This window comes from Pimephales promelas, chromosome 9 (genome assembly GCF_988280905.1).
Source record: "Pimephales promelas chromosome 9, fPimPro1.hap1.1, whole genome shotgun sequence".
Lineage (NCBI taxonomy): Eukaryota > Metazoa > Chordata > Actinopteri > Cypriniformes > Leuciscidae > Pimephales > Pimephales promelas.
In genome coordinates this window covers 7,711,565-7,738,909 of record NC_142777.1, presented here as the reverse complement: position 1 = coordinate 7,738,909, position 27,345 = coordinate 7,711,565, and the positions used below count along the sequence as shown (strand labels likewise).

Sequence of the window (27,345 nt, the reverse complement as noted above, 5' to 3'; positions counted from 1 at the left end):
AGACATATATTAAAAGGTTAAACAAAATTAACATTTAAAATGCTTTTGGGGGTGAAAATGGCTTGGACTTGGTGCTGGAAACCCAATCAGGACAATAGAGACATAACAGTATTCAGGATTTTGACTGGTAACATAAAACATTTGGCATTATTAGGACCCACAAATATTCCTCCATTACATTATTATACTTTATATTAAATATTATTTATAGTAGTTTAATGTACTGACACTAAAACTCTGTAATTTTAATTTTGGGTGAATTATACACAATCCATATTGTCACTATCCACAATATTGTTGCGTTTTTGAATTACAATATATTGTGACACCCCTAATAAATAATTGTAGAAACTGAGATGTAGATATTGCAACAAATTGCTCCTGAATATCTATCTAGGCTATTATTTATTTATTTATTTCTTTCTTTTTTTAAAAAAAAGTTTATAATGCATTACAGCCATCAAACCTCACTTTTTAAACAAAGACAGCCTATTAAGTCCGACAATATCGTAATTATTACGATTTTTTATAATTATGATTATATGATACTATCATTTGAAAAACTGTCGAGAGAATGCTTTCATTGGAAATGTGTCAGATCCTCTTGAGGGTTTATTTTGGGCGGTCTCTCGGCGCTGACTTATCTCACCAACAGGGGCTTCTGTGTTAACTGAGGCTGAATAAACACAGATGAACTGTCGAGCACATTCACAAAAATGTCCTGGCAATGTCTGCCTGACTTCACGGGACTCTTGGACACCACAGGAGAAGCACGTCACCTCAAAAATACACTGACATGGAGTTTTAAACAAGCGACGCAGACATGCTCGTCCTAGAAGACTTGACTGCAGCTGACAGAGGGCTGGTTTGACACTTACAGCGTGCTTTGTGTATCACCTCTCAACAACATTTATCTTCTTTTCATTTTTTTATTTTATTTTATTGGACTTTTAGTCAGGGTGGACATCCGAAATGAAGAATCCACATCTAAACGGTCATTGCAAGATCCTGAACACGGTATCAGGAGACAAGAAATTTAAACGGAAATCACGAGATCCAATTAAGCGTGTCAGTGAAGATCATTTGCCTTACTTTAAACTGTATAAGAACTCGCATCTAATGCCAGAGACTCTGGGAGACGCTTGTCCAAAAGAGACGCAGGCTTCGGAAATCGATGCGGCCAGTGTGGGAAACGAAATTTTAAATACTGCCATAGATATGAGGATTAACACCGTGATTTCTGGAGAGATACCTGACTCGAAGCTAAGATCCATCTCCGAGAAGACTGTCAATAGCAAAATTGCTCAAACAAACTCGCATGTTTCGGCTTTGAGCGGTTCACAGGTTTTTCCCTTGGAGCGTGTTGTGTTTTCTCCGCGCGCAGCCTCGCAGGCGCCTGACGCCAGCGGCAGAAGCGAGCGCGCGGAGTCTCCTAGGAGACGCACTGGAGAGCCGTCGGGCGTCGTCACGGAGATCAAAGCCATTCAGCAGACACGAAGACTACTGGCGAACGCGCGCGAGAGGACGCGCGTGCACACCATCAGTGCAGCCTTTGAGGCGCTCAGAAAGCAGGTAAAATCCCACCACAGGCAGCATTACTTCAGAGCTGGATGAATTGCCACAGAATACACAAGGCTCTGCTTTTACAGAGTCTACTGTATAGAAGTGCCGAGGAAGCGTAGAGGTCAACAATATCCCAAGTTTGCGAATAAAAAGGATTGCAAATGTGTTTTAGCTGTAAATAAACTTTATTTCAACAAAATAAAGAAATTGTCTTATTGCCACTAGTAGACAGTCATTTTCATAAAGTCTAGAGACTATGAAAAAACGTTTTTTTTTTCAAGTTTAACTATTTAATGATCAAACAAATAACGGTTTAAACATTAAAAGTGGTGAAATATTGCAGCAAATATCTACTTTGTTTGTACCCTTGTTTCGAAGTAGACTTTTAATAAATTACTAATGGATTAAGTAGACTTTTTTAGGCCTTGTGTCATCATAATAATTGATTTTTATAATCACAACCTGCTTTTTCTCACTTGCCGACACTTTAATCTACTTTACAGGTACCCTGCTACTCTTATGGGCAGAAGCTTTCCAAGCTGGCTATATTAAGAATAGCTTGCAACTACATACTGTCCCTTGCACAGCTCGCCGACCTGGATTATTCGCCAGACCACCGCAACGTGAGCTTCAGAGAGTGTGTGGAGCAGTGCACTAGAACTCTGCAGGCCGAGGGTCGCTCCAAGAAAAGGAAGGTAAACAGTCAGTTGGGAAGAAGTTTTCCAGTGTCTCATGAAGGGATACTCTATAGGGCTCTTACATGATAAAACCAGGTGACAAATCCAACCCGATCTCACGGGAATTCGTACGAATTTTACGAGGTGGCTAATTCGTAACAATTTGTACGACCTCACTCGTACGAATTAGTACGATTTAGCTAATTCGTACATATTTTACGAATTAGCCAATTCGTATGAATTCGTACGAATGACCTACCCCTGACCCCGCCCCTAAACATAACCGTCACGTGGGTTTAGACAAATCGTACAAATTTGTACGAGTGATTCAACTTTTGAATCATTCGTACGAATTGGTCGTGAGATAGGTCCCATTTCCCACCTTTGATTTGCTCTCTAACATTAAACGGTCATTTGCTAGTGGTTATCTGAAAACAAACCCATTCCTTTAAGAAAGCCACGCTGCTCTCATGTGAACCATGACATTTGCCCAGCAAACTGTGAATAATTATAGACTGCTTAACAGAAGGATTCAGAGCGTCACTCTGTATTCTTAGACATATTAGCAAAATAAAGATAGTAGTAAACAAGGGAGAATATGTGTATGTGTATACATACAGATAACAATTAGAGAGAATTTCCCTCTTGCCTAATAATGATCCCATTAAATTAAATTCAATTATCATCAACTTTTGTCAGAGGCAGGACTGGGTGTTCCGCCAGCTTTTTCCTCCAATACGCCGAGAAAGCATCCCGGGCGAATAAATGGAGTGATTGATGTGTTTTTGCAGGGAGTTTTATGACACAGTCATCTATGTAGTCCAGATCTCCTGCAGTGTTATCCTATATCGACATGTGCGTTCCCTCTGTAACGGCGGTCGCTGTTGTGTACAGTTAACATATATATTTTACATGATGGAACTTTTTTTATGACATTTATAAATAACAAATGAGCAACTGTGAGAAATCAAATCAACCGTTGTAGGCTATGCTTAATTTAGGCATGAAGGGTCTTCAGAAGCCCAACAGATTATGTGTGAAGGAAAGCCACCCTCCATCCCTATGTGAGCTAATACGTTCCTTCAGCAAAGCACACTGAAAAGGAAGCTGGTTGAGCGCGCCTCCCCCTCCCCCCGTCAGAGCCAGACACCAGATGTTCGCAACACTAGTTGGGAAGTCCTGCTGGCGCCACTCAGGGCAGAGGGCAGAGGGAAGGCACGCGAGCTGGAGCCCAGAGAACTCGCTCACTACAGGAATTGGCACATTCCCCAGCGCGGTCTTGGCTGACTCCCCAGTTCTCCCTTGGCCATCTGTTCCAAAAAAACACTTTGAAATAAAAAAGCACCGATCATCACTCTCTTAGGATACGGCTCCAAAGAGCAGCTGTTACAGAGGCGAGGGGGAAACAGGAGGAGGGTTTGGAGGAGGGGCACCGTCCAAGAAAGAAATCCCTTTGTCAAGTAGAGCCAGTGAGTCTGAGGGGAAAAATGTTTTGGCAAAGCACAGCGATGAAAAGCACTGAGTGAACATGGAAATGTGCATGACTGTTGCAACATTTTTCAAAAAGCACATTGAAAAACAATTACATCTAGTCAGAATATTGTCCTCTCTTTCTATTTTTGTCAACTAACTTGTATTTTTGTTTTGTTTTTGTTCACAGGAATGAAATGAAGAATGTCTTCTGTGAATTTGGAGAAAGAAGGAACTCAATCAATTAACATGAAGACACTTTCCCCATGCGGGAAAAGAACCCTGTAATTTAATGAAAGTGTAAAGTTTTACACTGCACTATTGACATTATACAGCTAACAGTGTCGAAAACACAATCCCTGTCTAGGCTCTAAATATGCGATTCTATAACTTTTGCACAGCACAAACATTTTTCAAAAAGATGATCTGAAATCAATTTCATCTTCCATTGTTTGAGCAATTACAGATTTTTTTATTGTTTTATTTTTGTTAGGTTTTTTTTGCAGTGTTCTTATACAGTTCAACAAATACACTCAAAATAAAGAAAGGTTCCTATATATATATATATATATATTTAAACCATTTTTTTTTATTAGTGGAAAGTTTATATAATCTAAACAACCCTTTTTCACTATAAAAGAACCTTTTGTGGAATGGAAAGATTCCATGGATTTTAAAGGTTCTTCACGGAACCATCAGTGTCAATAAAGAACCTTTATTTTTAAAAGCGTATTTGCAAGTTCCTGTGCATATTCTGTCGAAAATGTCCTGCATGTGCTAGATCAAGAAAGCACATTTTGTTTTTCTTTTAATTCCATTTAATTATTTTTCATTTGATCAATTACATTATAAACACTGTATAAATGAAAATGGCGCAGATTTTTTTGGACACTCATCTCCTGTCCTCCACTTGGTTTGTATTAACATTCTTGTAAACAGGAGCCTATACTCTATAAAATGTTCTGAGCTGTGGCTTTGTCAGCAAGTTGCTTATGTTTCATGGATTCATTTAATGTTAAAATACTCAACTATGTTGTACAAGACTTCATCTTTATAACTGAAGAAGTTCTTCTTTGGAGGCAGCAATAAGCAATGGTTGGTGACCCGCCAATACATTAAACAAAACATCAAGAGGAATCAGATCTGACAGAACACAGTGACCTGACCTGTGTAGGATTCCTATTTCACACGGTTACAAACTCTTAACTTCTGCATCATCAAACCTTAATGAATGTTTTAGTTATGCCAAAGTCAGTATTATGTGTTTATATATATAACATGCCAGAAACACATTAATCAATGCAATAATGATCCAATCATAGATTGTTAAGTATTTACTTTTCCTTATTTAAATTCAAAACTTTTTTGACCAGTCAGTGTATATAATGTATTTAATTGTATGTATTTGCTATGAATTAAAGTTTTACACTTTCTGTTCCACCAATGAGAAAATAAAATAGTATTAAAAAAATGGTAAATGGTTGTTGATTGGTTAGTGTTTATAGATCAATGTATTTATAAGCATTTGAACTACTTGCAAGTCACCTTTATTTATATAGTGCTTTGACACTACGAATTGTATCAATTTAAAAAAAAAAAAAAAAAACTTTTACTGATAATTTACTCACCCCCATGCCATCCAAGATGTCCATGTCTTTCTTTCTTCCGTCAAAAAGAAATTAAGGTTTTTTGATGAAAACATTCTGGGATTTTCTCCATATAATGGACTATACTGGTAACCAAACGGTTCAAGGTCCAAAAGACAGTTTCAGTGCAAACTGTTCAAAGGGCTTTAAACAATTCCAGACAATAAACAAGGGTCTTATCAAGCGAAACGATCACTCGTTTAAAAAAAAAAAAAGTTTAAGTTTTATAAGCTCAAATGGTCGCCTTGCTCTGTTCTGTGATGCGCGTTCGTGACTCTCCTGTTTGAACTCGTTCATCAAAATGAACAATATTTTTTCCGAGTCAATTCGGTCATTTCATTCGTTGAATGAACCAAATGACACGAAAAAAGATTCGTTCATTTTGATAAACGAGGTCGAACAGAAAAAAAGTCGCAACAGAACAGAAGAAGGCGACCATTTGAGCTTTTAAAACTTAAAGGACAACTCCGGCGCAAAATGAACCTTTGGTCTAATTACACATTGCTACCTAGTCAACCGTTATCTGAGATTTGTTTTCATGATTGCCGAATGTAAATAGTTTTATCTCTAAAAACAGTTTAGCCTATAACGCTAGTTCAATGCTAGTATATAGGGCATAGCGTAATGACAAATAAAAATCGCTTGTTATTACCACTAACAAGGCTCAAAATAGCCCCACACAAACACGACAGCATAACAAGGGTCCCTACATTCAAACCGAAGCGTTGAGAACTTTGTCAGTGTCCACACAGTTTAATAAGAGGATATTTTATACACACAGTAAATTTCGCGAATACAGGAAGAAGCCATCTTTGAAAAATAGTCGGACACTTGGATCGGCGTTCATAGATCGACTGGTAGAGACTATTTTTCCAAGATGGCTTCGTCCTGAATTCGCGAAATTTACTGTGTGTATAAAACATCTGCTTATTAAACTTTATGGACGCTGACAAAGTTCTCAATGCTTCGGTTTGAATGTAGGGACCTTTGTTATGCTGTCGTGTTTGTGTGGGGCTATTTTGAGCCTTTTTAGTGGTAATAACAAGCGATTTTTATTTGTCATTACTCTATGCCCTATATACTAGCATTATACTAGCATTATAGGCTAAACTGTTTTTAGAGATAAAACTATTTACATTCGGCAATCATGAAAACAAATCTCAGATAACGGTTGACTAGGTAACAATGTGTAATTAGACTAAAGGTTCATTTTGCACCGGAGTTGTCCTTTAAACTTTGTTATTTTTTTTTAAATGAGCGACCGTTTCGTTTGATAAGACACTTGTTTATTGTCTGGAATCGTTTAAAGCCCTTTGAACAGTTTGCAGTTTGCACTGAAACTGGCTTTTGGACCTTGAACCGTTTGGTTACCAGTATAGTCCATTATATGGAGAAAATCCTAGAATGTTTTCATCAAAAAAAAACTTAATTTTTTGCAATTTTTAACAACTGCAGAGTGTTATGAGAGTTTTCTCTCTGGCACCTTCCTCCCCAGCACCACCTGTCTAGATCTGCTTCAGGGGGAAAGTACGCATGTCTTTTTTCATCAGTCACAGCAACATGTATGTACATATTAGCAATAGCAAGTTTTTCTTTTCAGCAACTGCATCAGCAGTTCTCGCAATCTAGTCTAAGACCAGATCTACTATTCACTTTTATTAAGCTTCTTGTTTGCTAAGTTTTACTGACTTTTAAATTGATCTTTTAGTGGAAATTAATGTCTGTTAAAATGATTGGAAATAACATGGGGAAGCAAGGTCAGAATATTACTAATGTTGTCTCATGTACAAGGAAAAATAAGAGGTAAAATATAGAGCCAATTTTATTTCAAGGTGTCTATAATCATATCAGCTGAAACTGCGGGGGGAAAAAAGAAAGACACTATTTTAAGCAGCAGGTTTAAAACATTTTGTTTCATCATTTTTTTTTTCATATTTTAAACAGCTTTGTTGTATGCTTTCCCTATTCAGAGTTCACGTAAGGAGATGTTTTCTTTCCTCTCTCAATGCATGTCAAAATTTCACATTGTTCAAAAATGTTACTTCTTTCATTCAACTGATAACATTTAGAGACTGTATAGGTCTTTTTCACTGAAAATATTCTGCACCTGAGGTTTCCTCTCAGACAGACTTTTATAAGATTACAGAACAATTCAACAAGATGTCTTTTTCACTCTCAAAGTCTCATGCTTTGCAGATTTGCCTTTCTAAACATTCAAGTACAATTATGCAATATTTATAACAATCAAAGCCATTTTTGCTTTCATTATATGATTTACATTGCAACTTCAAGTTTAAAAATTATTTATAATAATTTCATTATACATGTCTTTCATAGTAAGGCCAACACATCACAGATACTTGTATAACCACAGACTTTCTAAAAAGCGAGACATTTCCATATCGTCTCCCGCATCAGAGCTGCATCAGTCCTAAAGGGTGGGGGTAACTCGCATCAGCTGGGGTAGCTCAGGGGTCAATGCTTGGCCCCCTTTTTTCTATATAAGATTTCTGAACCCAGTCATGCAGTCACATGCATATAGTGAGCTTCAGGATCTCCCGTCCCGGTTAGGGTGTGGGCTGGCCATGTTGTTTAAACCGGTTTTCAACAAACAAATGATTTAAATGGAGAAAAAGAATATCGCTAATGGTCATTATCGCTAGCCATTTTCTATGAGAGGGGGAGTAGTTTAACTGATCTCTCACACCCATTCATAACCTACTTGCAAAAGTTACTGTCTAGGCAAAGAGATAAACAGATGCATCAAAATTAAACCTTCTTAGTACTACTGAAACATTTATCTTTATATCCAAATCTCTTTGGAAATAAAGATTTAGCTTTAAATTAGTTTAGATTTAGCTTTATTTAGTTTTAAAAGTTTAGCTTAAATATGAGGTATAAATTGCTGGTGACCAACATCATACCCTTTTGTCTTCCCCCACAGTCTACCCAGTAGCTACCTACAATGAAAATGAATAAATCAAAATATTTCTTTATTTTATTTTTAGAGAATACAGCATGAAAAATAATACGTCATTTATTTAAATCATTACAAGCAACATGAGAGTAGAACTAACAATGTGTCTTGTCTTCATATGGATTTTGACTGGATAGAGAATTCACTCTACATTCACATATACAGTAGTGCAAAAGTCTAAGGTACATTATTATTTTCACCAAAAAAAAAAAAATGAGTTCGCCAGTTATTTATTTACTTCGCTTTAATGTGTGACCCGGAAATTTCAGTTTACATTTCCAAAACATTCCTTTTTGCCACTAATTCTTATAATCCAGTGAGATTTTTCTATGCAGAAAGAGTCTTATATGATCTGATCTCACAGTCATCAAGTCTGTCTGGGATTACATGAAGAATCAGAAAATAGACTAAATCCAGAAGAACTGCGGCAACGTCTCCAAAACACTGGACGACACCAACCTAGCCTGGTTCAACCAGACTCTAGTTCATTTCATTTCAGAAGTAAAATGAAATTGAGCGGAAGTGCGGAGGAGGGCGCAGCCAGGCTAACACCAACCTGCTTGTGCATACGAAAATCTCACTGGATTATTACAATTAATGTCAAAAGGAATGTTTGGAAATGCACAGTCTTAAGATAAAACGCTAACTTTAACCAGCCCAGATGCACAACAAAATAACAGGCACATCAGGGTCTCTAGTTTGAGACAAAGATCTCTCATTTGTAGCTCATCCATCACCTTCATGTCAAAAAAGTCACATATAAATTATTGTGTGTGTGTAACTATTACTATCATTATACTATCATCAAGTATTATCAATACCATCAAGTATCATCAATACTCCAGGAAGACTCTGGGAAAAGAACCCTGTAATTTAATGAAAGTGTAAAGTTTTACACTGCACTATTGACATTATACAGCTAACAGTGTCGAAAACACAATCCCTGTCTAGGCTCTAAATATGCGATTCTATAACTTTTGCACAGCACAAACATTTTTCAAAAAGATGATCTGAAATCAATTTCATCTTCCATTGTTTGAGCAATTACAGATTTTTTTTATCGTTTTATTTTTGTTAGTTTTTGTTTTTTTGCAGTGTTCTTATACAGTTCAACAAATACACTCAAAATAAAGAAAGGTTAATATATATATATATGAACCTTTCTTTATAAAGGTGAAAAAAATGGTTCTGTTAATAACTATTTAATGAAATATAAATATATATATATATATATATATATATATAGTTCATTAAATAGTTATTAACAGAACCATTTTTTTCACCTTCATGTCAAAAAAGCCACATATAAGTTATTGTGTGTGTGTGTAACTATTACTATCATTATAATACCAATAACAATAAAAGATCAATACTCCAGGAAGACTAAAAGCTCATTCAGCTCATTTCAAAGCCGTAAAAAAAACAATAGTAATATCAGAATTTCAGCAATCAAGAAATTTCAGAAATCAATATTTCTCACTTGTCCCATAGAGTGTCTGGTGACTTTTTTGACCTCTAGCAAAGATGAATGTAGTTTCTCTTAATTAGGCTAGATATTTACTAGGCAGTTGTGTGACTTTGTGTGTATTTTTATTTTTTTTTTACAACTGCTCCATCTGTAGGAAAAGTACAGTTATTACAGTGACACATTTTAAATGTAATCAGAATAAATAAATGTAAAAAAAAAAAAATAAACAAGCTTTGGTTAGCCAAACAAAAGACTAAAAATGGAAATTAAAAGTTTCAGGTAAAACAGTCTCACAGCTTTAAGGTTACTAAAACACATACTAAAAAGTTAATTTGTCCACTTGCATGAATTCTTACACACATGTGATAGCTTGGCCCACAAAGGTGCTTGGTGGTAGAGAAGACATTTAGCTTGAACAGAAGCTGCAGTGTATCCCACCTGTGAGGTCAGTGATAATGCCGGAAGTTACCAGGCCTTTAAGGAAAACGGTCTCGGTTTGTACATTGTGCATGGCTTCCTTTAACATGGATGTCATGGGTTTGTCGTCATAGTAATGCAGGGGAACCACTTTCTGGCTGAGATTATAGCCAAAACCTGCTAAGCTCACCTCATCACATAAGTACGTTGCCAGATTGAGAGCAGAGACTCCTAAAGTAGGGACATTCTAGAGAGGGAACAGGGAAATAAAATAAATATAATATACCAATCAAAAGTTTTAGATCAGTAAGTTTTTAAAAGAAGTCTCTTCTGCTCACCAATGCTGCATTTATTTGATAAAAAGCCCCCAGTAATATTGTGAAATATTATTACAATTTAAGACAGCTGTTTTCTATGTGAATATATAAAGTGTAATTTATTCCTGTAATCAAAGCTGAATTTTTCAGCATCATTACTCCAGTCTTCAGTGTCACTTGATTCTTCAGAAATCATTCTAATATCCTTTAGAAACATTTCTCTTTAATATCAATGTTGAAAACAGTTATTTACATTTTTATTTCGAGATTCTTTGATGGATAGAAAGTTCAAAAGAACAGCATTTATCACAAATAGAAAGCTTTTGTAAAATTAAAGGCACACTATGCAAGATTTGTACCTTAATGTAACAGCTTCAAAGTCGTTTCGGTGGTAAACAATGTCATAGTAGGGCGAATCATCCTGCTAGTACAGCTTGGGGGGGTGGGGCGGGCGCCCCTGACAAATCTCGCGAGAATCACAAAATGCTTTACGGCAACGACGTCACACAACAACTACAAGATATGAAGCCACTTACGTGCATCCAGGAAAACTCGGTCAGACTCAGAAATGTCAAGAAAAAGGGAAAGAGAATTGGACCGTGCTAGAAACCGGACAAGAGTCCAGGCTTTCACTCGTTGGCGCGAGCACTGGATGCAACAGCGATGCTGACCTGGCGATCTTGTTGATGGACTAGTAAGTAAATCTCTTATTTGTAAACTTGTTTGCGTTCTATGTTGCTGCGCTGGCTTGTAGTATGTCATTTTTTACGGTGCTGTTCATTCATCCATTGTTGATAATTAGACCAGTTCAATAATTCCCACATATGTCTAGCTTTCGATTACCAGACCTGTAAGCAGAAGTCCTAACAAACAGTCGTTTCTCTAAGTTTTTGGGGGCTGTGAAAGGGCTGTGAATCTTTGGGTAGACAGCGAATCGATTCGATTCACGATTCATAGGTTTTCGATTCGATTCATGAACGATTTGTGCAAATTCAGAACGATTCGATTCGATGCGATTCACGGATCGATTCGATTCTTAATTTTTTTATATGCATTATAGTATTATTTCAATGCTTCACCCATCTTTGTCTGGGTTTGAATTAGCCTACAGCGGCCTTCGGGGATCAGATAGTGAGCATTTTGTCCATTGATAATGTTAGTTCATGTTTGTTTTTGTTTTTGAAAAAGGCTTTTAAAGTATTGCATTAAATGACTACATGCACAAATTAATGGAGACGTTTTCATTAGTTTCATTTTGCGTCCTCTCAGTGCACTCGTTATCATCTTTTCACTGGATTTTGCTCGCGCTCGGTCCCATAGCTCTCATGCTTTCATAACGTTAACTACAGATTTTTGAGCAGTCCATGTTTGCCATGCCATTGCCATGCCATTGCGTGGGCACTAGGAAATAAAACGCTTTCATTCATTTATTACATGGACTCTCCGTACACGCAAGGTGGTCTCTCGCTCGCTTTCCCTCTCTGCCGAGTGCGTGCAGCCGTGTGTGAACGCGCGATACGCGGTTTGGAGCACAACCTCTGTCTCGTATGCACGCTCGCTCTAGATTCCGGGAGATTTTAACTAATTTGCGGTAATACAAGCTGATCACGACATGAGTAGCTCAACAGGTAGAAAGATAAACTCATCTTTCAGGCATTTGACCGACCGGGCTTCAGCGTGAGAAATCAGGGGTGTGTGAGCGTCTGAAACCAATCAAATGCGGATGTCGTATGACGGCCAATGCGTGAGGCAGCTTGTACCAGGAACACTTTAAGGTTGTGTTTATATATTTTAAACCACTGAATCGCTATAAAATCGTGATTAATTCGATTCTTAGCCTTTTAAATCAATTATTCACGTAAATAAACGATTCACGATTCAAAATACATGTTTCAGGATCGATGCATATGCATCGCCAGGATTTATAATCGATGCATCGAGAAAACGAGTGAATCGTTACACCCCTACTAGCTTGGCACAAAGTCTAGTTTGCCAGCTGAACTCAGGTGTTGTGACGTGTATTTATCACGTAACGTTAGTCCTGTGTCTGGTTCGGATTTCTTATGGCGTGTACTGTGCTTATACAAACTTTTGCTGACTAAGCGCCGGTTCACATATCGCGTCTTTTGCGCGCTCAAGTTCGTTATTTCAAATGTAGGCGCGTGGTATGCGCGCTCATAATGGAAGCGACGCAGTCGCGGTGCGACGCGCTCGTTTTTTCCAAGCGCGCCCGCGCCGCGTCGAGATAAAAACATCTCAACTTTTCAGAATGCCGCAAGCGCACCATAAGCACACAATAGGTCACGTGACAAGAACCAACCAGAGCGCAACCGCCCTAGCGTTTTGGAAAAAGGAGAATGCGGCGCGCCCGGCGTTTTCTACGCGTTTTTAGGCGCTATATGTGAATCCGGCCTAACAGTGCACTTCCCGACTGTAACTGCTCTTCAAATTGTGTTGATTATGAGTCAATTAAATATTGACTCTGTTGATGTTGATCCCTGCGATTATCATGAGGACATAGTCAACATCTCACATCATTTTTAGGACATATATAAGCCTAGAGGTTGTATAGTGTAATTGAACACAATTTGCTAACTATTATGATACATTGTAATAATCATGTCTAATGAAATCATAACTGCCAATGTTATGAAATAATGTGACGTACATTTCATTTTATTGATGTCATCTGAAATGTTGTAGTGTTTACATTACAATCAAAAAACACAAATTAAATGTAAGTAGTTTAACACTTGACATATAGTTATTGTTAACCTATTACCATCACCAGTAGTTCAGTTGATTATGCAGTAACAGGGGAGTTACGGTTATTTACTACAGTGCAAGTACACCAAAGCAGCTCTAGGGGTCACTGTTTTACAAAAAAAATCGGAGCTGCATAGTGTGCCTTTAAACGCTACCGTTCAAAAGTTTGGGGTCAGTTTTAAGTATATTTTTTACAATTGTTTGAGCAAAATAAATCAAATAAATCAATACTTTTATTCATCAAGGAGGAATTCAATTGATCAAGTTACAGTAAAGACATGTATAATGTTACAAAAGATTCTATTTCAAATAAATGCAGTTCTTTAGAACTTTCTATTCATCAAATAATCTCTTTTTTATTTTCAACATTGATAATAATGAATGTTTTTTGAGCATCCCCATAATCCCCATAGTAGAATGATTTCTGATTTCTAATCAAATAAATGCAGCCTTGGGGAGCAGAAAATACTTTTAACATTTTTTTAAAAAAAAGAATCTTACCGATCCAAAACTTTTGACTGGTAGAGTATATCAGTTTTTTCTCTCCTATAAAGCAAATGAAAGGGAACTAACCTGGTCCCAGCCCCAGAGCCGTTCTCTAGGATTGGGATAGTGAAGTAGATCTGAGGATGTCACCCTAATAATCTCCGGATTCAGGAGACGGAACTGGGAGGCCTTGATTGGAACACTCACTGGCACATTCTGCCAGAAAAACAGCCAGTCCCACAGCGACTGAAAAATTCAAACTTGATGTTCAGAATGTATTGAGCAAGACTTAAAAAAGCAATCATCTAAACAAGTACTCACAATGGATGTCTTGGTGATCATCGCACGAAGCCAGTGGAAGTCCACAGATTTATAGATCACAGCCACATATTTGAGATCTGGATCCATATCTTCCCAAACCTTAGGGCAGCTTTCAGGGTAACTCATCCTGATGGAGGTGCGGTTCCCAACATCTGCACTGAAGTCTTGAACAGGACCACTGTTCAGCCTGCATAGAAACAAAGTTCCTCTGCTCTTTTAAATATTTACAATTAAACATTTGGCAAGTGTAAAACTCCTAAATGGGTTAGAAGACAGGAATTGAAAAAAAAAAAAAAAAAAAAACTATGAGAAATACAAGCAATACAAAAAAAAAAAAAAAAAAAATCACCAAAGGCACAATGATACAATATTATCATGATTCTATGCAATGCAAACAATATATTATAACAATTTATTAACTTTTATTACTGAAAATGTAATCTCTTAGTCCCTCTCTTAGTTCCTTTTAGTCATATATAGTCATAGATTTTTAATAATAATAATAGCAGATGTCAAATAAGAATGTTTGGTCAGTGTATTTGTTTTAATCAGTTTAACAAAGCTAACAAAAGCACTCTAATGAACAAGTCAAAGATCTCACTATACACCTTTTCAGTTTATGAAATGTAATTGTGTATTTTAAGTTATGTTATTTTAAGAAGATACATACATTTTCCAATAATAAGATACTTAAAAGCATACAACTAAATGGTGCTATATGGGCTTATTTTCATTATGAAACAGCTCCTAGGCCTAAACAATAACACTTAAATATTTTAAAGCTGCAATAGGTAATTCTCTACAAAAACATTTTTGTTATGCTGGTTGAAAGTCTCCTCATATCCTGATAGCAATCCCTGTTAACCAAAATGTTTGGTTTTACATCTTAATTTCAAAAGGCTATATCTTAAAAGTGATAAAAGATAGAGACTTTCTGTAAATTAGAGAAATATTAAGGATGACGCAAAGTTTATGTTGGGATTACATTTTCCCGTCTAATTAGCATATTATGACGTCATATGGTGCAATCTTCGATTATAGAATTTTCATGAAAAGTCACGTTTAAATGATAAAATGCAACACTTCTTTCACCCCCACAATGTCCATCACCTTCTGTGTGCTATATTGCACACTACTGAACGCTCAGGAATATAGTAAGTAGTAAAAAAACTGTAAATCATAACTAATAAATGGTAGAAACAAACCGATTGCATGTAGCGGTTGTCCTTTTGCAGTAGAGATTTTCCATTTACTACATACAGTATACACTCTGATTCCATGTATATGGGGCACATATATATTATTCATATGACATACAAACGCAAGTAGACAAGACCTGTTTAGTTCAAAAACTCACTCGCAACGGCAAGGCACAGATCATGAGTGAGATGATACGAGCAGCGCAGCCAGATGTGCCTCGCGCACACGCTAAATGTGCACAGCTCGGACTACAGTCATTGTCATTGCGACTACCCACCCTGCCTCCACGTTGCCCCCTACCTGTCCTATGAATACTTCGGCCTCTTCTAACATACCCAGTGGCATTAAAGGAACCACAAGGACTTAAGCTTATTCTTCACCATAGCTTAGCACAAAGACTGTGGTGAGCCCATGTCGCTACTTCGGGCTGAGCCCAGCCGGCCCCCGTGGGCCTGGCTCCAGGGTGGGGCCCCGGCTGCGCCATATTGGGCGACGTCGCGGTCCTTGAATTTTTGCCCATCATTAGGGGTTTTGAAACACTCTTAGTCTGATCGTCGCCTAGGACCTGTTTGCCTTGGGAGACCCTACCAGGGGCATATAGCCCCAGACAACATAACTCCTAGGGTCATTCGGGTACTCAAACCCCTCCACGACGTTAAGGTGGCAGTTCAAGGAGTGGAATTCACATGTAATAAATTTGATTTAATAATTCTTTATTTGTGTTCTGTGATATTTATTAATCTGGATGCGTTTTTGGTTGGAATTCTATGAAACATCATTTTATTACCTGGTCTCCACTGTTTATTGTCATACCTCTTTACAATTCAGCGAACACCCATGATTGTAAACTATGCTTTTACTATCTAGTAATCATCAGACAGAGTTACAACACGCATGAAGATGAAAAAGGTATGTATGGACTTATCCAACTCTGGGACATAACGTGAATAAGCTTAAGTCCCAAAAAGTCGGCATTTTCCTTTAAACGAAGTCTCCACCACAATTCTGTCGCCGTGATTGCGGAGAGGCTCTGATAAAATGGCTCACTCACACACTAGCTCCGCTTTTGATCACACTGACTCAATGCACTCTAACTCAAAGATTTTTTAAAGAAGCATGACGTTTTTTTGAGTCGGGGATGAAGTATGACATGTCTGCCTTCTGGTGGAGGGGAGGTTGAACGAAATTTGACACCCAATTTGACAAAATCGGCCGTTTTATTCAGTGCTGCATCTTGTCGAGTAAACTCGACCGTGGCGCTTAGAAGGTTAAGTGGTCTAAATGTATTTTTATAAATATATCGTCTAAGGAAAGCGTAGGAGCATAAAATGTTTGTTCAATAATAGCATTCGGTCGAAATTCCCTATCATGGTGACGTACGCTGTGCAGACAGACCAAGAATGGCAGGCAAACAGTTATTTACTTTGGTTATTGTAGTACTGTTACTCACTGTACTGTAAAGTTTTCTGTACTGTAACGTTGTCTCTGCTCATCTCGCTTCTGGTTTGTGGGCGTTCATGTATTTGAGGAGGCGTGGCTTTGGACAGTGAAACTGCATTCTTCCATCTTAAAAATATACCTAAATTACATCATATGCTGTCAATGACAAATGCAGAACAACTTGTTCATGCGTTCATGACATCAAGGCTAAGATTATTGTAATGCAATTATGGGGGGTTTCCCTGCATGCGTAAAGGGTTAGTTCACCCAAAAATGAAAATTAAGTCATTAATTACTCACCCCCATGCTGTTCCAACCCCGTAAGACCTTCGTTCATCTTCGGAACACAAATGAAGATATTTTTGATTAAATTTGAGAGCTGTATAACTACCACATAGACTTCCGGGACTGGCTCTTGACGGCCCAGAAAGTCAATGAAGAAAATGTTTAAATATTCCATGTGACTACAGTGGCTCAACTATAAGTTCATCAAGCGACGAGAATACTTTTTGTGCGAAAAAACAAACAAAAATAACGACTTTATTCGACTATTCCTTTTCTTCCTTGTTGGCCTGAAACGAGACTTCCATACGATTTCCACGACGCATGCGCGAGAACTGAACTGAAGTAGTGTAAGGAGATCGCAATTCTCGCGCATGCGTCGTGGAAATCTAAGGAAGTCTCGTTTCAGGCCAACAAGGAAGAAAAGGAATAGTCGAATAAAGTCGTTATTTTTGTTTGTTTTTTCGCACAAAAAGTATTCTCGTCACTTGATGAACATATGGTTGAGCCACTGTAGTCACATGGAATATTTAAACATTTTCTTCATTGACTTTCTGGGCCGTCAAGAGCCAGTCCCGGAAGTCTATGTGGTAGTTATACAGCTCTTAATTTTAATTTTTGGGTGAACTAACCCTTTAATAAACAAACTAAAGCTGGTCTAAAACACAGCAGCTCGAGTTCTTACTAGAACCAGGAAGTATGATCATATTAGCCCAGTTCTGTCACCACTGCATTGGCTCCCTATAATACATCGTATAAATTTTAAAAATATTGCTAATTACTTACAAAACACTAAATAGTTTAGCTCCCCAGTACTTGAGCGAGCTCTTAACACATTATAGTCCTTATAGTCTATTGCAACCTCAAAACTCCAGCCAGTTGATAATACCTAGAATATCAAAATTGACTGCTGGCGGTAGATCATTTTACACTTTAGCACCAAAACTCTGTTACAGTATTCCTAACATTGTCCAGGAAGCAGACACACTCAGACAGTTCAAATCTAGACTAAAAACACATTGTAATGGAAATTCTTTTCTTAAACACACATATACACTCACCGGCCACTTTATTAGGTACACCTGTCCAACTGCTCGTTAACACTTAATTTCTAAGCAGCCAATCACATGGCGGCAACTGCATTTAGGCATGTAGACATGGTCAAGACAATCTCCTGCAGTTCAAACCGAGCATCAGTATGGGGAAGAAAGGTGATTTGAGTGACTTTGAACGTGGCATGATTGTTGGTGCCAGAAGGGCTGGTCTGAGTATTTCAGAAACTGCTAATCTACTGGGATTTTCACGCACAACCATCTCTAGGGTTTACAGAGAATGGTCCGAAAAAGAAAAAACATCCAGTGAGCGGCAGTTCTGTGGGCGGAAATGCCTTGTTGATGCCAGAGGAGAATGGCCAGACTGGTTCGAGCTGATAGAAGGGCAACAGTGACTCAAATAACCACCCGTTACAACCAAGGTGGGCAGAAGAGCATCTCTGAACGCACAGTACGTCGAACTTTGAGGCAGATGGGCTACAGCAGCAGAAGACCACACCGGGTGCCACTCCTTTCAGCTAAGAACAGGAAACTGAGGCTACAATTTGCACAAGCTCATCGAAATTGGACAATAGAAGATTGGAAAAACGTTGCCTGGTCTGATGAGTCTCGATTTCTGCTGCGACATTCGGATGGTAGGGTCAGAATTTGGCGTCTACAACATGAAAGCATGGATCCATCCTGCCTTGTATCAACGGTTCAGGCTGGTGGTGGTGGTGTCATGGTGTGGGGAATATTTTCTTGGCACTCTTTGGGCCCCTTGGTACCAATTGAGCATCGTTGCAACGCCACAGCCTACCTGAGTATTGTTGCTGACCATGTCCATCCCTTTATGACCACAATGTACCCAACTTCTGATGGCTACTTTCAGCAGGATAATGCGCCATGTCATAAAGCTGGAATCATCTCAGACTGGTTTCTTGAACATGACAATGAGTTCGCTGTACTCAAATGGCCTCCACAGTCACCAGATCTCAATCCAATAGAGCATCTTTGGGATGTGGTGGAACGGGAGATTCGCATCATGGATGTGCAGCCAACAAATCTGCGGCAACTGTGTGATGCCATCATGTCAATATGGACCAAACTCCCTGAGGAATGCTTCCAGCACCTTGTTGAATCTATGCCACGAAGAATTGAGGCAGTTCTGAAGGCAAAAGGGGGTCCAACCCGTTACTAGCATGGGGTACCTAATAAAGTGGCCGGTGAGTGTATATATATATATATCTGCTTGTGTGTGTTCTAAAATAGCTGTGTTCTCATATAGATGTGTTTTTTAAACACAAATGTGTTCTTATTTTATATGGATGTGATTTTACTCAAAAGTAGTGTGTGTCAAGGAAAATTACAAGATGTATTATCTGCTTTGCAAATAGCCAAATAAGTACCCTCTTTACATTTGGTCAATAGGACAGGGCAAAGGACAGAACGTTCTGCTTTTTTAGCAATAGATAACTATAAGTGGAGTAGAAGTCAGACATTGTCTGGTTAGGTTTTCTTGAAGATGCATTGATAAGGGGTGTTAAAATAAGAGGAACCAAAGAAATGTGTACGTGCAGGCCCTTAGTCAGAAGATAAGAAGGGGAGGGGGTACATATTGGAGGATGAACTTTTTTGTATATAAGCTCTGTAAAGTGAGAAGACTTTTGCCCTTCTCGTATCAGACTCTGTGTGGGAACTGCCTTTCTTGCAAGAAATAAACATGTATACTCAAAGCTACACTGTGTACATCTTTTAGTATATTCTTAGCTAAAACACTTAGTTCTTTCAAAAATATATGTGTTCATTAATGTATATTTACTTCGTTCAAGTAATAAAGTATTCTCGTGAGTGTATAATATGCCATTGAAAATACATACGGGTAAGGGGTTCTAATGTCAAAGAGGGACATACCCGTTAATTCAAGCTTCACCTTTCGCGTTTACGTTTGAGTTAACACTCATGGACGAGGTCGAACTGGAAGCCATGTTAATCTTGGACTACATTGGCCACCGTAGGAGTTAAAACGAAATGGGAATTGAGACGAACAGAAACTAATATTCACTGGATGGTCATATACCTTTTCACCGCTAGATGGGGGTAAAAACAGTGTAGCTTTAATACTTTTGAGATCTTCATTGTTCTTTAATTATTATTTAATATCTAGGTATAAAATTTCCACTACAGTTTGGCGACGAGGATGCGATTGCAACACTGATGACCTCCGTGGTAAAATCAATTGACTGATCATCCCAAAAGACAAGAAGTCTATGGCTCCAAACCCCCAACTTTGAGGGATGGGAGAATTGTGAAAACCACAGGAGGCCTAGGTGGACGCGTTTCCGAGTAAAATCATGCTGCAAAAAGTACGGTGAGAAACAAAAATAATTTTTGCGCTAAAAAGTTATTCCAAAAGTGCTGTGAGACGTGGGACTCTCAAAAGAAAGACCAAGTAGTGACGATTACTGGCAGCAGGTGCGTGGAGACCACGCAGGGAAAGTCTCAAAGAAAGACCAGGTAGTGACGACTACTGGCAGGCGTGTAAGCCACGAGGGACATTTTCTGAAGGCTATTTTCCCGTATCCTGAAGAAAAGGCCAAGTAGTGCAAAAATGTGTAGTTGTAATAATAAAGAGTCTTTAAAGACAGTGGATTTCTCGAAAGCAAATTATAATTATATTACTAAGAAAAATGGAATGTGGTGGCATAAAAATATACCATGAATAATTTAAAAATAAGGGTTTAATTGGGATTAGAGTGTAAACCATCTGCAAAAGACTAAGGAAAATTGGACAAAAAACAAGTCTAAAAGAAACAAAGACAATTATAATCTCGATGGTCAAATCATAGAGTTGTGGTTAAATGAGGCAATTTTCAGACAAAGAAAACAGATAAGTGCAGCACTATCACCAATAGGAAGTGCAGATAGTAGAGATACAAAGGTAGAAGAAGCCACAGAAAACTTCTGTTTCTTTTTCTTCTGAGGAAATGAGATGAAAACCCGCCTGAAATAAAAACTCGCCTGGCTGAGGATGACCACTGTCCGGCTCCCCGCTCCCCTTCCAACCACAGCTGGTCTAACACAGTCTCATCCCAAAAAGTCATATAACTGACGTTTTGGGACGTCTTTTGACCATACGTCAATATCAGCCTTTTTAGGGCCCCCTTAAACGTCGGTAGATGGCGATCCCGGGCCGTCATACAACTGACGCTTTACCTTTAACGTCAGTTAGGTGACGGGTTAGGTTTAGGGTTAGGTTTAGGTATGGGGTAGAGTTAGGATCCCATAACCTCATCTACCGACGTTTAAGGGGGCCCTAAAAAGGCGAATATTGACGTATGGTCAAAAGACGTCCCAAAACGTCAGTTATATGACGTCTTGGGGTGAGACCGGGTTGCCGACATAAGACCACAAAGACAGCCAGAAGAGAAATCACCCCATGCATATCCAGACCTGACAGCTTAAGGTATTTTCCCTCTACACCTCCTGCATACGCTCCTCCATCTCAAAGATTCGCTGATCCTGAATCACCGACCCACTCATCAACAACATCTGCTGAGAGATCAAGCGAAGAATACGCAGAAAAAGACTAAAAAGGACACTCAACTTGCTCTGCTGAAAATAGGAGGTTCGATGAAAAAAAAATCATCCAAGAGGAGGTAAAAAAAAGGACGAGGAATGGGTAACAGACCCAACAACGAACCCTGATGTCACAATGACTACTGCGTGAGAAAACTGCAGGAGACGAAAAGCAGGTTGACAATCTTTAATTGAAACAAGGCAGAGACAAATCACTTCTTAATATTCTTGAACGAACTGAAAAGCACATGCAGCAGGTCTCGTGAGCTGGAGATAGTATAGAGCAAGGAAGAACAGGTGAAGCGCTGACTTCTCACGCCTCTTCTGGGTTCAAACAGGTAACCGCTCAGATCTGGTAAGTTGCAGGTAGATCTCACACAACTGGACTAGACTGGACAAACCACAATCGTGAGCAATAACTTGCGTGACGGTCAACAATAACCCGAAAAACTAGACTGAAACACAAGACTAGAAAAAGAGGGTAGCTAATGATAGAAGATAGAGAACAGGTGCGATGGTATGATGAGGAACAGCTGGGGAAGATAAGTAGTAAATGAAGAGAGCGAACAAGAGGGAACAGAGACAGAGAATAACCACAAAAGGGAGACAGAGATCAAATAACACAAGAGAGGAGAGCCAGGATCATGACACCTGAAGCCGGTTTTAACTGCAAGAAAATGGGACACAAAGAAATGACTTTCCATATACTCCACAACAGGCAGAGTTTTACCAGCAACAGCAGGGAGATTGAGAGGGGAGTGACAGTGAAGAGTCAGACTCCCAGGTGGTAACTATATTTCAATTTTATTTCCATTTCTGCTTCTTGCAATGAAGAAATCTTGCTTGCTAACTCTGAACGAATGTATAAAGCATTTGCAAATTTACCAATAATTGAAGTACAGGTTGAAGGGAGAAAAGTTGTTTTTAACTGATTCTAGAAGCAACTAACTCTGTAATTAAACAAATAGAATTGCCTGATTTAACGGTATAATCTGGAAAATGGGCAACCTCCAGAAGCGCCACAGGGCATCTGGTTAGGGAGCCATATATGGCAAATTTGTCTTGTCAGACTGGTGATCACTCATTTGCGCATGCGTTTCTGGTAACAAACACTTGTCCATGTAATCTGTTGGATAGAGATTTAATGTGTAAAATAAGGCTGAATTTGTATAGATGACAATGGTCTCACTGCTGATGTGACCATGGTAAAAATGCCTGAGGAAATGTTGTATGTTTTTGAATGGAGTACTACTCACAGTGGTTTAAATTTACTACAAAGAGCCGTAGATCACTGACAAGCTGAGCCATATCGCGTTGATATCGAGGACGTATCGCCAGCGATATTTAATGCGATATGGCTCAGCTGGTCAGTTAACTACGGCTCTTCGTCATGACAAAATCTCCCGTGTTAAATTAACACACCTGGGAGTGTATATAAGTCCACACTCAAGAGTGTTAAAGTTAATGAGATAATTAAGTCATTAAATGAGAGATGATTGAGCATTATTGAAGACACCTAAAGCAGAATCACAAGGAAAAAATCTAAAATTTTAAGCCACCGTTATGGAGATGAGTGTTTGCTTTAGTTGGGCTCTTGACCCTTATAATATAAATTTTATATTTTAATTTGCTTATGCATCTGAGTTATATTTGTCAGATGAACAAAAATATACAATAATAAAATGATGTTGATCATATAGTGACATTCATCATTCGATATGTATGTCTATAATTTATTCTGTTGGTTAGTGTATAACTGAGATTCTGCATAAATGTCCAGAGTGTTAAATATAATTGACGGATTTCTCTAAAGTTGTTTAAAAACAACAACTTTCCTTTAGGCACACACAGACCTCAAGATTCAGTCAATGCTTCTCAACAACGGTGACGAGTAGAATATTCAAGTAGGAAAAGTAAATTACATAGACAATTAAGATCATAATTTATTCAAACCGCAATGCATGATGGGAGCCTTTAATGAGTTGTGATTGGTGGCAACAAGGATTAATTTTGTCACCACAATTGAGATACACAGGCTGATTATTGATATCTGTGTTTCTAAATAAAGATGACAGTGATTTGATCAGAATATATATTAAACATTTTAAGTTATAAGAAAAATACAGATATGCAATACAACCACAAAACTGTTGCTAACAAATTAAAGCAAATCACCTGTATAGAATTTATTTTTTAGATCAAGCATGATTATGTTATAACATAATCAACACTATCACACCACAGATGTCTTATTTGACTGCTATAAATCAATAGCAGCAAACAAACAAAATTTAAAGTACAAGTAAAAGTGTCAAGAGCCCAACTAAAGCAGACACTGATCTCCATAACGGTGACTTACAATTTGTGATTTTGTCCTTCAGCGATTCTGCTTGTTATCATCAGGTGTCTTCAATAATGCTCAATCGTCACTAAATTAATCACTTAATTATCTCATTAACTTTAACACTCTTGAGGGTTAATTTAACACTCATATCGTCCATTTGAAAGTATTTTACAACTAATCAAGAAACCGGCTTTACTGTTTAGACGCGCATAACAATATCGTGCGATATATCGCCCAGCCCTATCTGATGCAAAACCACACACCGCTGAGTGAAACATTTTGGGGCCTTTTGTGAATCAACAATGTGATTCATTGACAGATTGGGTTTTGACCACTGAAAAAGACGTGTGGCGATCTGAGAGCACATGGTTTTACAGTCACTAAATAAATACATTAAGGGATTTAGGGCTGTTGAGGTGCTGTGTGATTTTGCAATGACAAAGAATGAAGAAGTGTCTATTCCTGAGGGTTTGGAAGCTGTTCCACAGGAACTCTGGACATGAGATAAATATGACGTGGGTTTGATTAAACATTGTGAATCTGTTAAAATCATTACAAAAAGTGATTACAGACCCAAGAAAAATGCAATATGACCTAAAACAAGAGGCTATTGATGGTATAACTCTACTGGAAAGAGGCGTGATTGTTCCATGTCCAGATTCTCCTGTCAGAACATCCAATTTTTTCCTGTGAAAGAAAAATTAGGCACAGGGAGCAGCCAACAGAATAGCGATTTTGTGCAAGACCTGCAGGCAGTCTACAGTGCTGTTCAGGCCAGAGCTCCGAACGGACCAAATTTTTTTTTACAATACTGTCTCAAATTCCGCCAAAGACAGTCAGTTACACTTTGGTAGATATTTCTAATGCTTTCTTCAGTGTACCAGTCGATAAAGTTTCTCAGTTTTGGTTCACTTTCAATTTTCATGGAAAAGCATACACATTCACACAATTATGCCATGGGTATTGCGAAAGCTAAAACAATATATAATGAAGCGCTGAAACAAAGCTTAGAGCCATTACACCTGGCAGAAGGTGTTGCTTTGCTGCAATATTTTGATATTTTGCTCTGCTGTCCATCTAAAGAAGTGTATAAAGTTGCAACTGTGGCTTTGTTGACATTTTGGCTGAGCAGGGTCACAAGCTTCCTCTTTCTGTGACTACTGTGGTTAAATTGGCTGAGCGCCCAGAACCTTTGGGTACAGTTCAAACAATGAAGCAGATTGAATCTGACATTAAAAAAAGAAAAAAGGAAGTTAGCAGGGGCCCATTACATTGCAGGTATCTGGACGGGGCCTAATGATGAACCTTTACCAAAACATTTCTTTTCAGCTTTTGCTAAGTTGACCATGCGTCCAAAGGGGGGATGTTGAAATGTATGCAAAATAACTGGTTTACAAAAGGTTTTTCCACAGTGGCACACGAGTACTGCAGCAGGTGTATGATTTGTGCAACGAACAATGTGGGTAAAGGCCATTGCACACTGAGTCCGAAATTCGCATCCGAAATTTTCGTACGTTAAAAAAAAAATTCGACCTCACTTTATGTCAGTCACGCTTGCACACTGCCGCCGAAACTTTCGTCCGTCATAAAATTAATCGGATCGGGTTCGATTTTCTGCGTTTTTCGCATCCAGAGCCAGCATTTTGAGAGGTCTTTTGACAATTCAGGGCCGGGGGAGCTCAAATCATTGCATATATGCGCCGTGCTTTCAGTTTCGGTTTTCAATTCAATCAAGTGTTTATGTTCTCATCTCTATATTGGATTATGAAATTAATAAACCTCCCCTTTCAATCAGATTGAAATTTAGGATCGAATAAGGTGTGATTGAGCAGCCTATTCGATAACTAATGTATTATTTGGGCACAATATATCCACAATAAACAGTCTAGCTGTTCTGTCTGCCCAGCGCTTCCACCGGGCCGCGCGCGGGTGCATGTGTTCGTGTGCGTGTCCATACCTGGTCCATACCAGACACACTGCCAGTCTCCGTTCAGAATCGATTGGTTCACGGAAATTGGTGGTCTTGTTTTTAATATGTGGCTCCAGAATCGCTAGCAAAGCATCAAACTGTCCCACTGACATTCTGAGGTAAATTTTGAATCGCTCAGGATAAATTCGCAACTCCATGATAAGGAACTCTCCTTCCTCTCGGCGCAATTTCAGGATTGGATGGACGTAATATTTTCTCTTTCTTCTCTTTTCAATAAGAGAGGACAAAAATCATCCTCACTGCTTGACGAATCATCCTCACTGCTTGACGAACACGAAAATACGCATACGAATATTTCGTGCACGAAATATTCGTATGCATATTTTCGTGTTCGTCAGCTTAAAAATTCGTCATGCATAGAAACCTTGCACACCGAGTCCGTTGCGTATTTCTTAAACCTTTTTTAAAAAATATTACTTCCATCCAATCCTGAAATTGCGCCGAGAGGAAGGAGAGTTCCTTATCAAGGAGTTGCGAATTTATCCTGAGCGATTCAAAATTTACCTCAGAATGTCAGTGGGACAGTTGGATGCTTTGCTAGCGATTCTGGAGCCACATATTAAAAACAAGACCACCAATTTCCGTGAACCAATCGATTCTGAACGGAGACTGGCAGTATGTCTGAAATGGACCAGGTATGGACACACACACGGACAAACGCACACCCGCGCGCGGCCCGTTGGAAGCGCTGGGCAGACAGAACAGCTAGGCTGTTATTGTGTATATTGTGCCCAAATAATACATTAGTTATCGAATAGGCTGCTCAATCACACCTTATTCGATCCTAAATTTCAATCTGATTGAAAGGGGAGGTTTATTAATTTCATAATCCAATATAGAGAAGAGAACAAAAACATATGTGCAATGATTTAAGGACGAGCTCCCCCCGGCCCTGAATTGTCAAAAGACCTCTCAAAATGCTGGCTCTGGATGCGAAAAACGCAGAAAATCAAACCCGATCCGATTAATTTTATGACGGACGAAAGTTTCGGAGGCGGTGTGCAAGCGTGACTGACATAACGTGAGGTCGAATTTTTTTTTTTTACGTGCGAAAATTTCGGATGCGAATTTCGGACTCAGTGTGCAATGGCCTTAAGGGTCAGGCAATAAAACTAGCATCCCAGCCTAGACAAATCCTTTAGTCATGTCATGACATTGAATTGACACCAAGTGAAGGAGAAAAAACAAAACAAAAAACGGTGTGGTCGCAGTAGACATGTTTTCAAAATGGGTTGAAGCAATGCCAACAAAACACCCAGACAGCAAAGGGGTGGCTAAACTTCTATTACAAGAAATTGTTCCCAGATGAGGAATACCAGGTAAAATTTCCAGTGATAATGGAACACATGAAGAAACAAATTTTTCATGGAC

General features: G+C 38.6%; 2 protein-coding genes across 4 annotated transcripts in view; one reads left to right on the top strand and one right to left on the bottom strand.

Annotated features, from left to right (window-relative positions):
• Positions 1 to 467: 467 nt before the first annotated feature.
• On the top strand, positions 468 to 5,188 carry atoh8 (atonal bHLH transcription factor 8). The gene is made up of 3 exons (XM_039694205.2): positions 468 to 1,572; positions 2,067 to 2,258; positions 3,901 to 5,188. Exons 1-3 carry the CDS (start codon positions 973 to 975, stop codon positions 3,904 to 3,906), a joined length of 798 nt encoding a protein of 265 aa, XP_039550139.2. The 5' UTR covers positions 468 to 972; the 3' UTR covers positions 3,907 to 5,188.
• A 3,148-nt stretch (positions 5,189 to 8,336) lies between these two features.
• st3gal5 (ST3 beta-galactoside alpha-2,3-sialyltransferase 5) overlaps positions 8,337 to 27,345 on the bottom strand; it is a 67,176-nt gene continuing 48,167 nt past the window's right edge. Inside the window, exons 5-8 of one of the 3 annotated variants that reach the window (XR_016169635.1) lie at positions 14,109 to 14,295; positions 13,875 to 14,033; positions 8,890 to 10,465; positions 8,337 to 8,792 (exon numbers count right to left, since the gene is read on the bottom strand). Coding sequence is in view for 2 of the 3 variants with exons in the window: in XM_039694190.2 (XP_039550124.2) it covers positions 10,208 to 10,465; positions 13,875 to 14,033; positions 14,109 to 14,295 (604 nt within the window). In the remaining variant the exon portion in view is untranslated. Of the gene's footprint in view, positions 10,466 to 13,874; positions 14,034 to 14,108; positions 14,296 to 27,345 lie in introns of all 3 variants that reach the window. The other 2 variants (XM_089134718.1, XM_039694190.2) reach the window with 2 other exon arrangements.

Excerpts from the sequence above, each read along its gene's own strand:
- atoh8 (XM_039694205.2), top strand. The coding sequence starts at position 973 with ATGAAGAATCCACATCTAAACGGTCATTGCAAGATCCTGAACACGGTA. Across the intron at positions 1,573-2,066 it reads TTGAGGCGCTCAGAAAGCAG|GTACCCTGCTACTCTTATGG; the intron begins GTAAAATCCCAC and ends TCTACTTTACAG.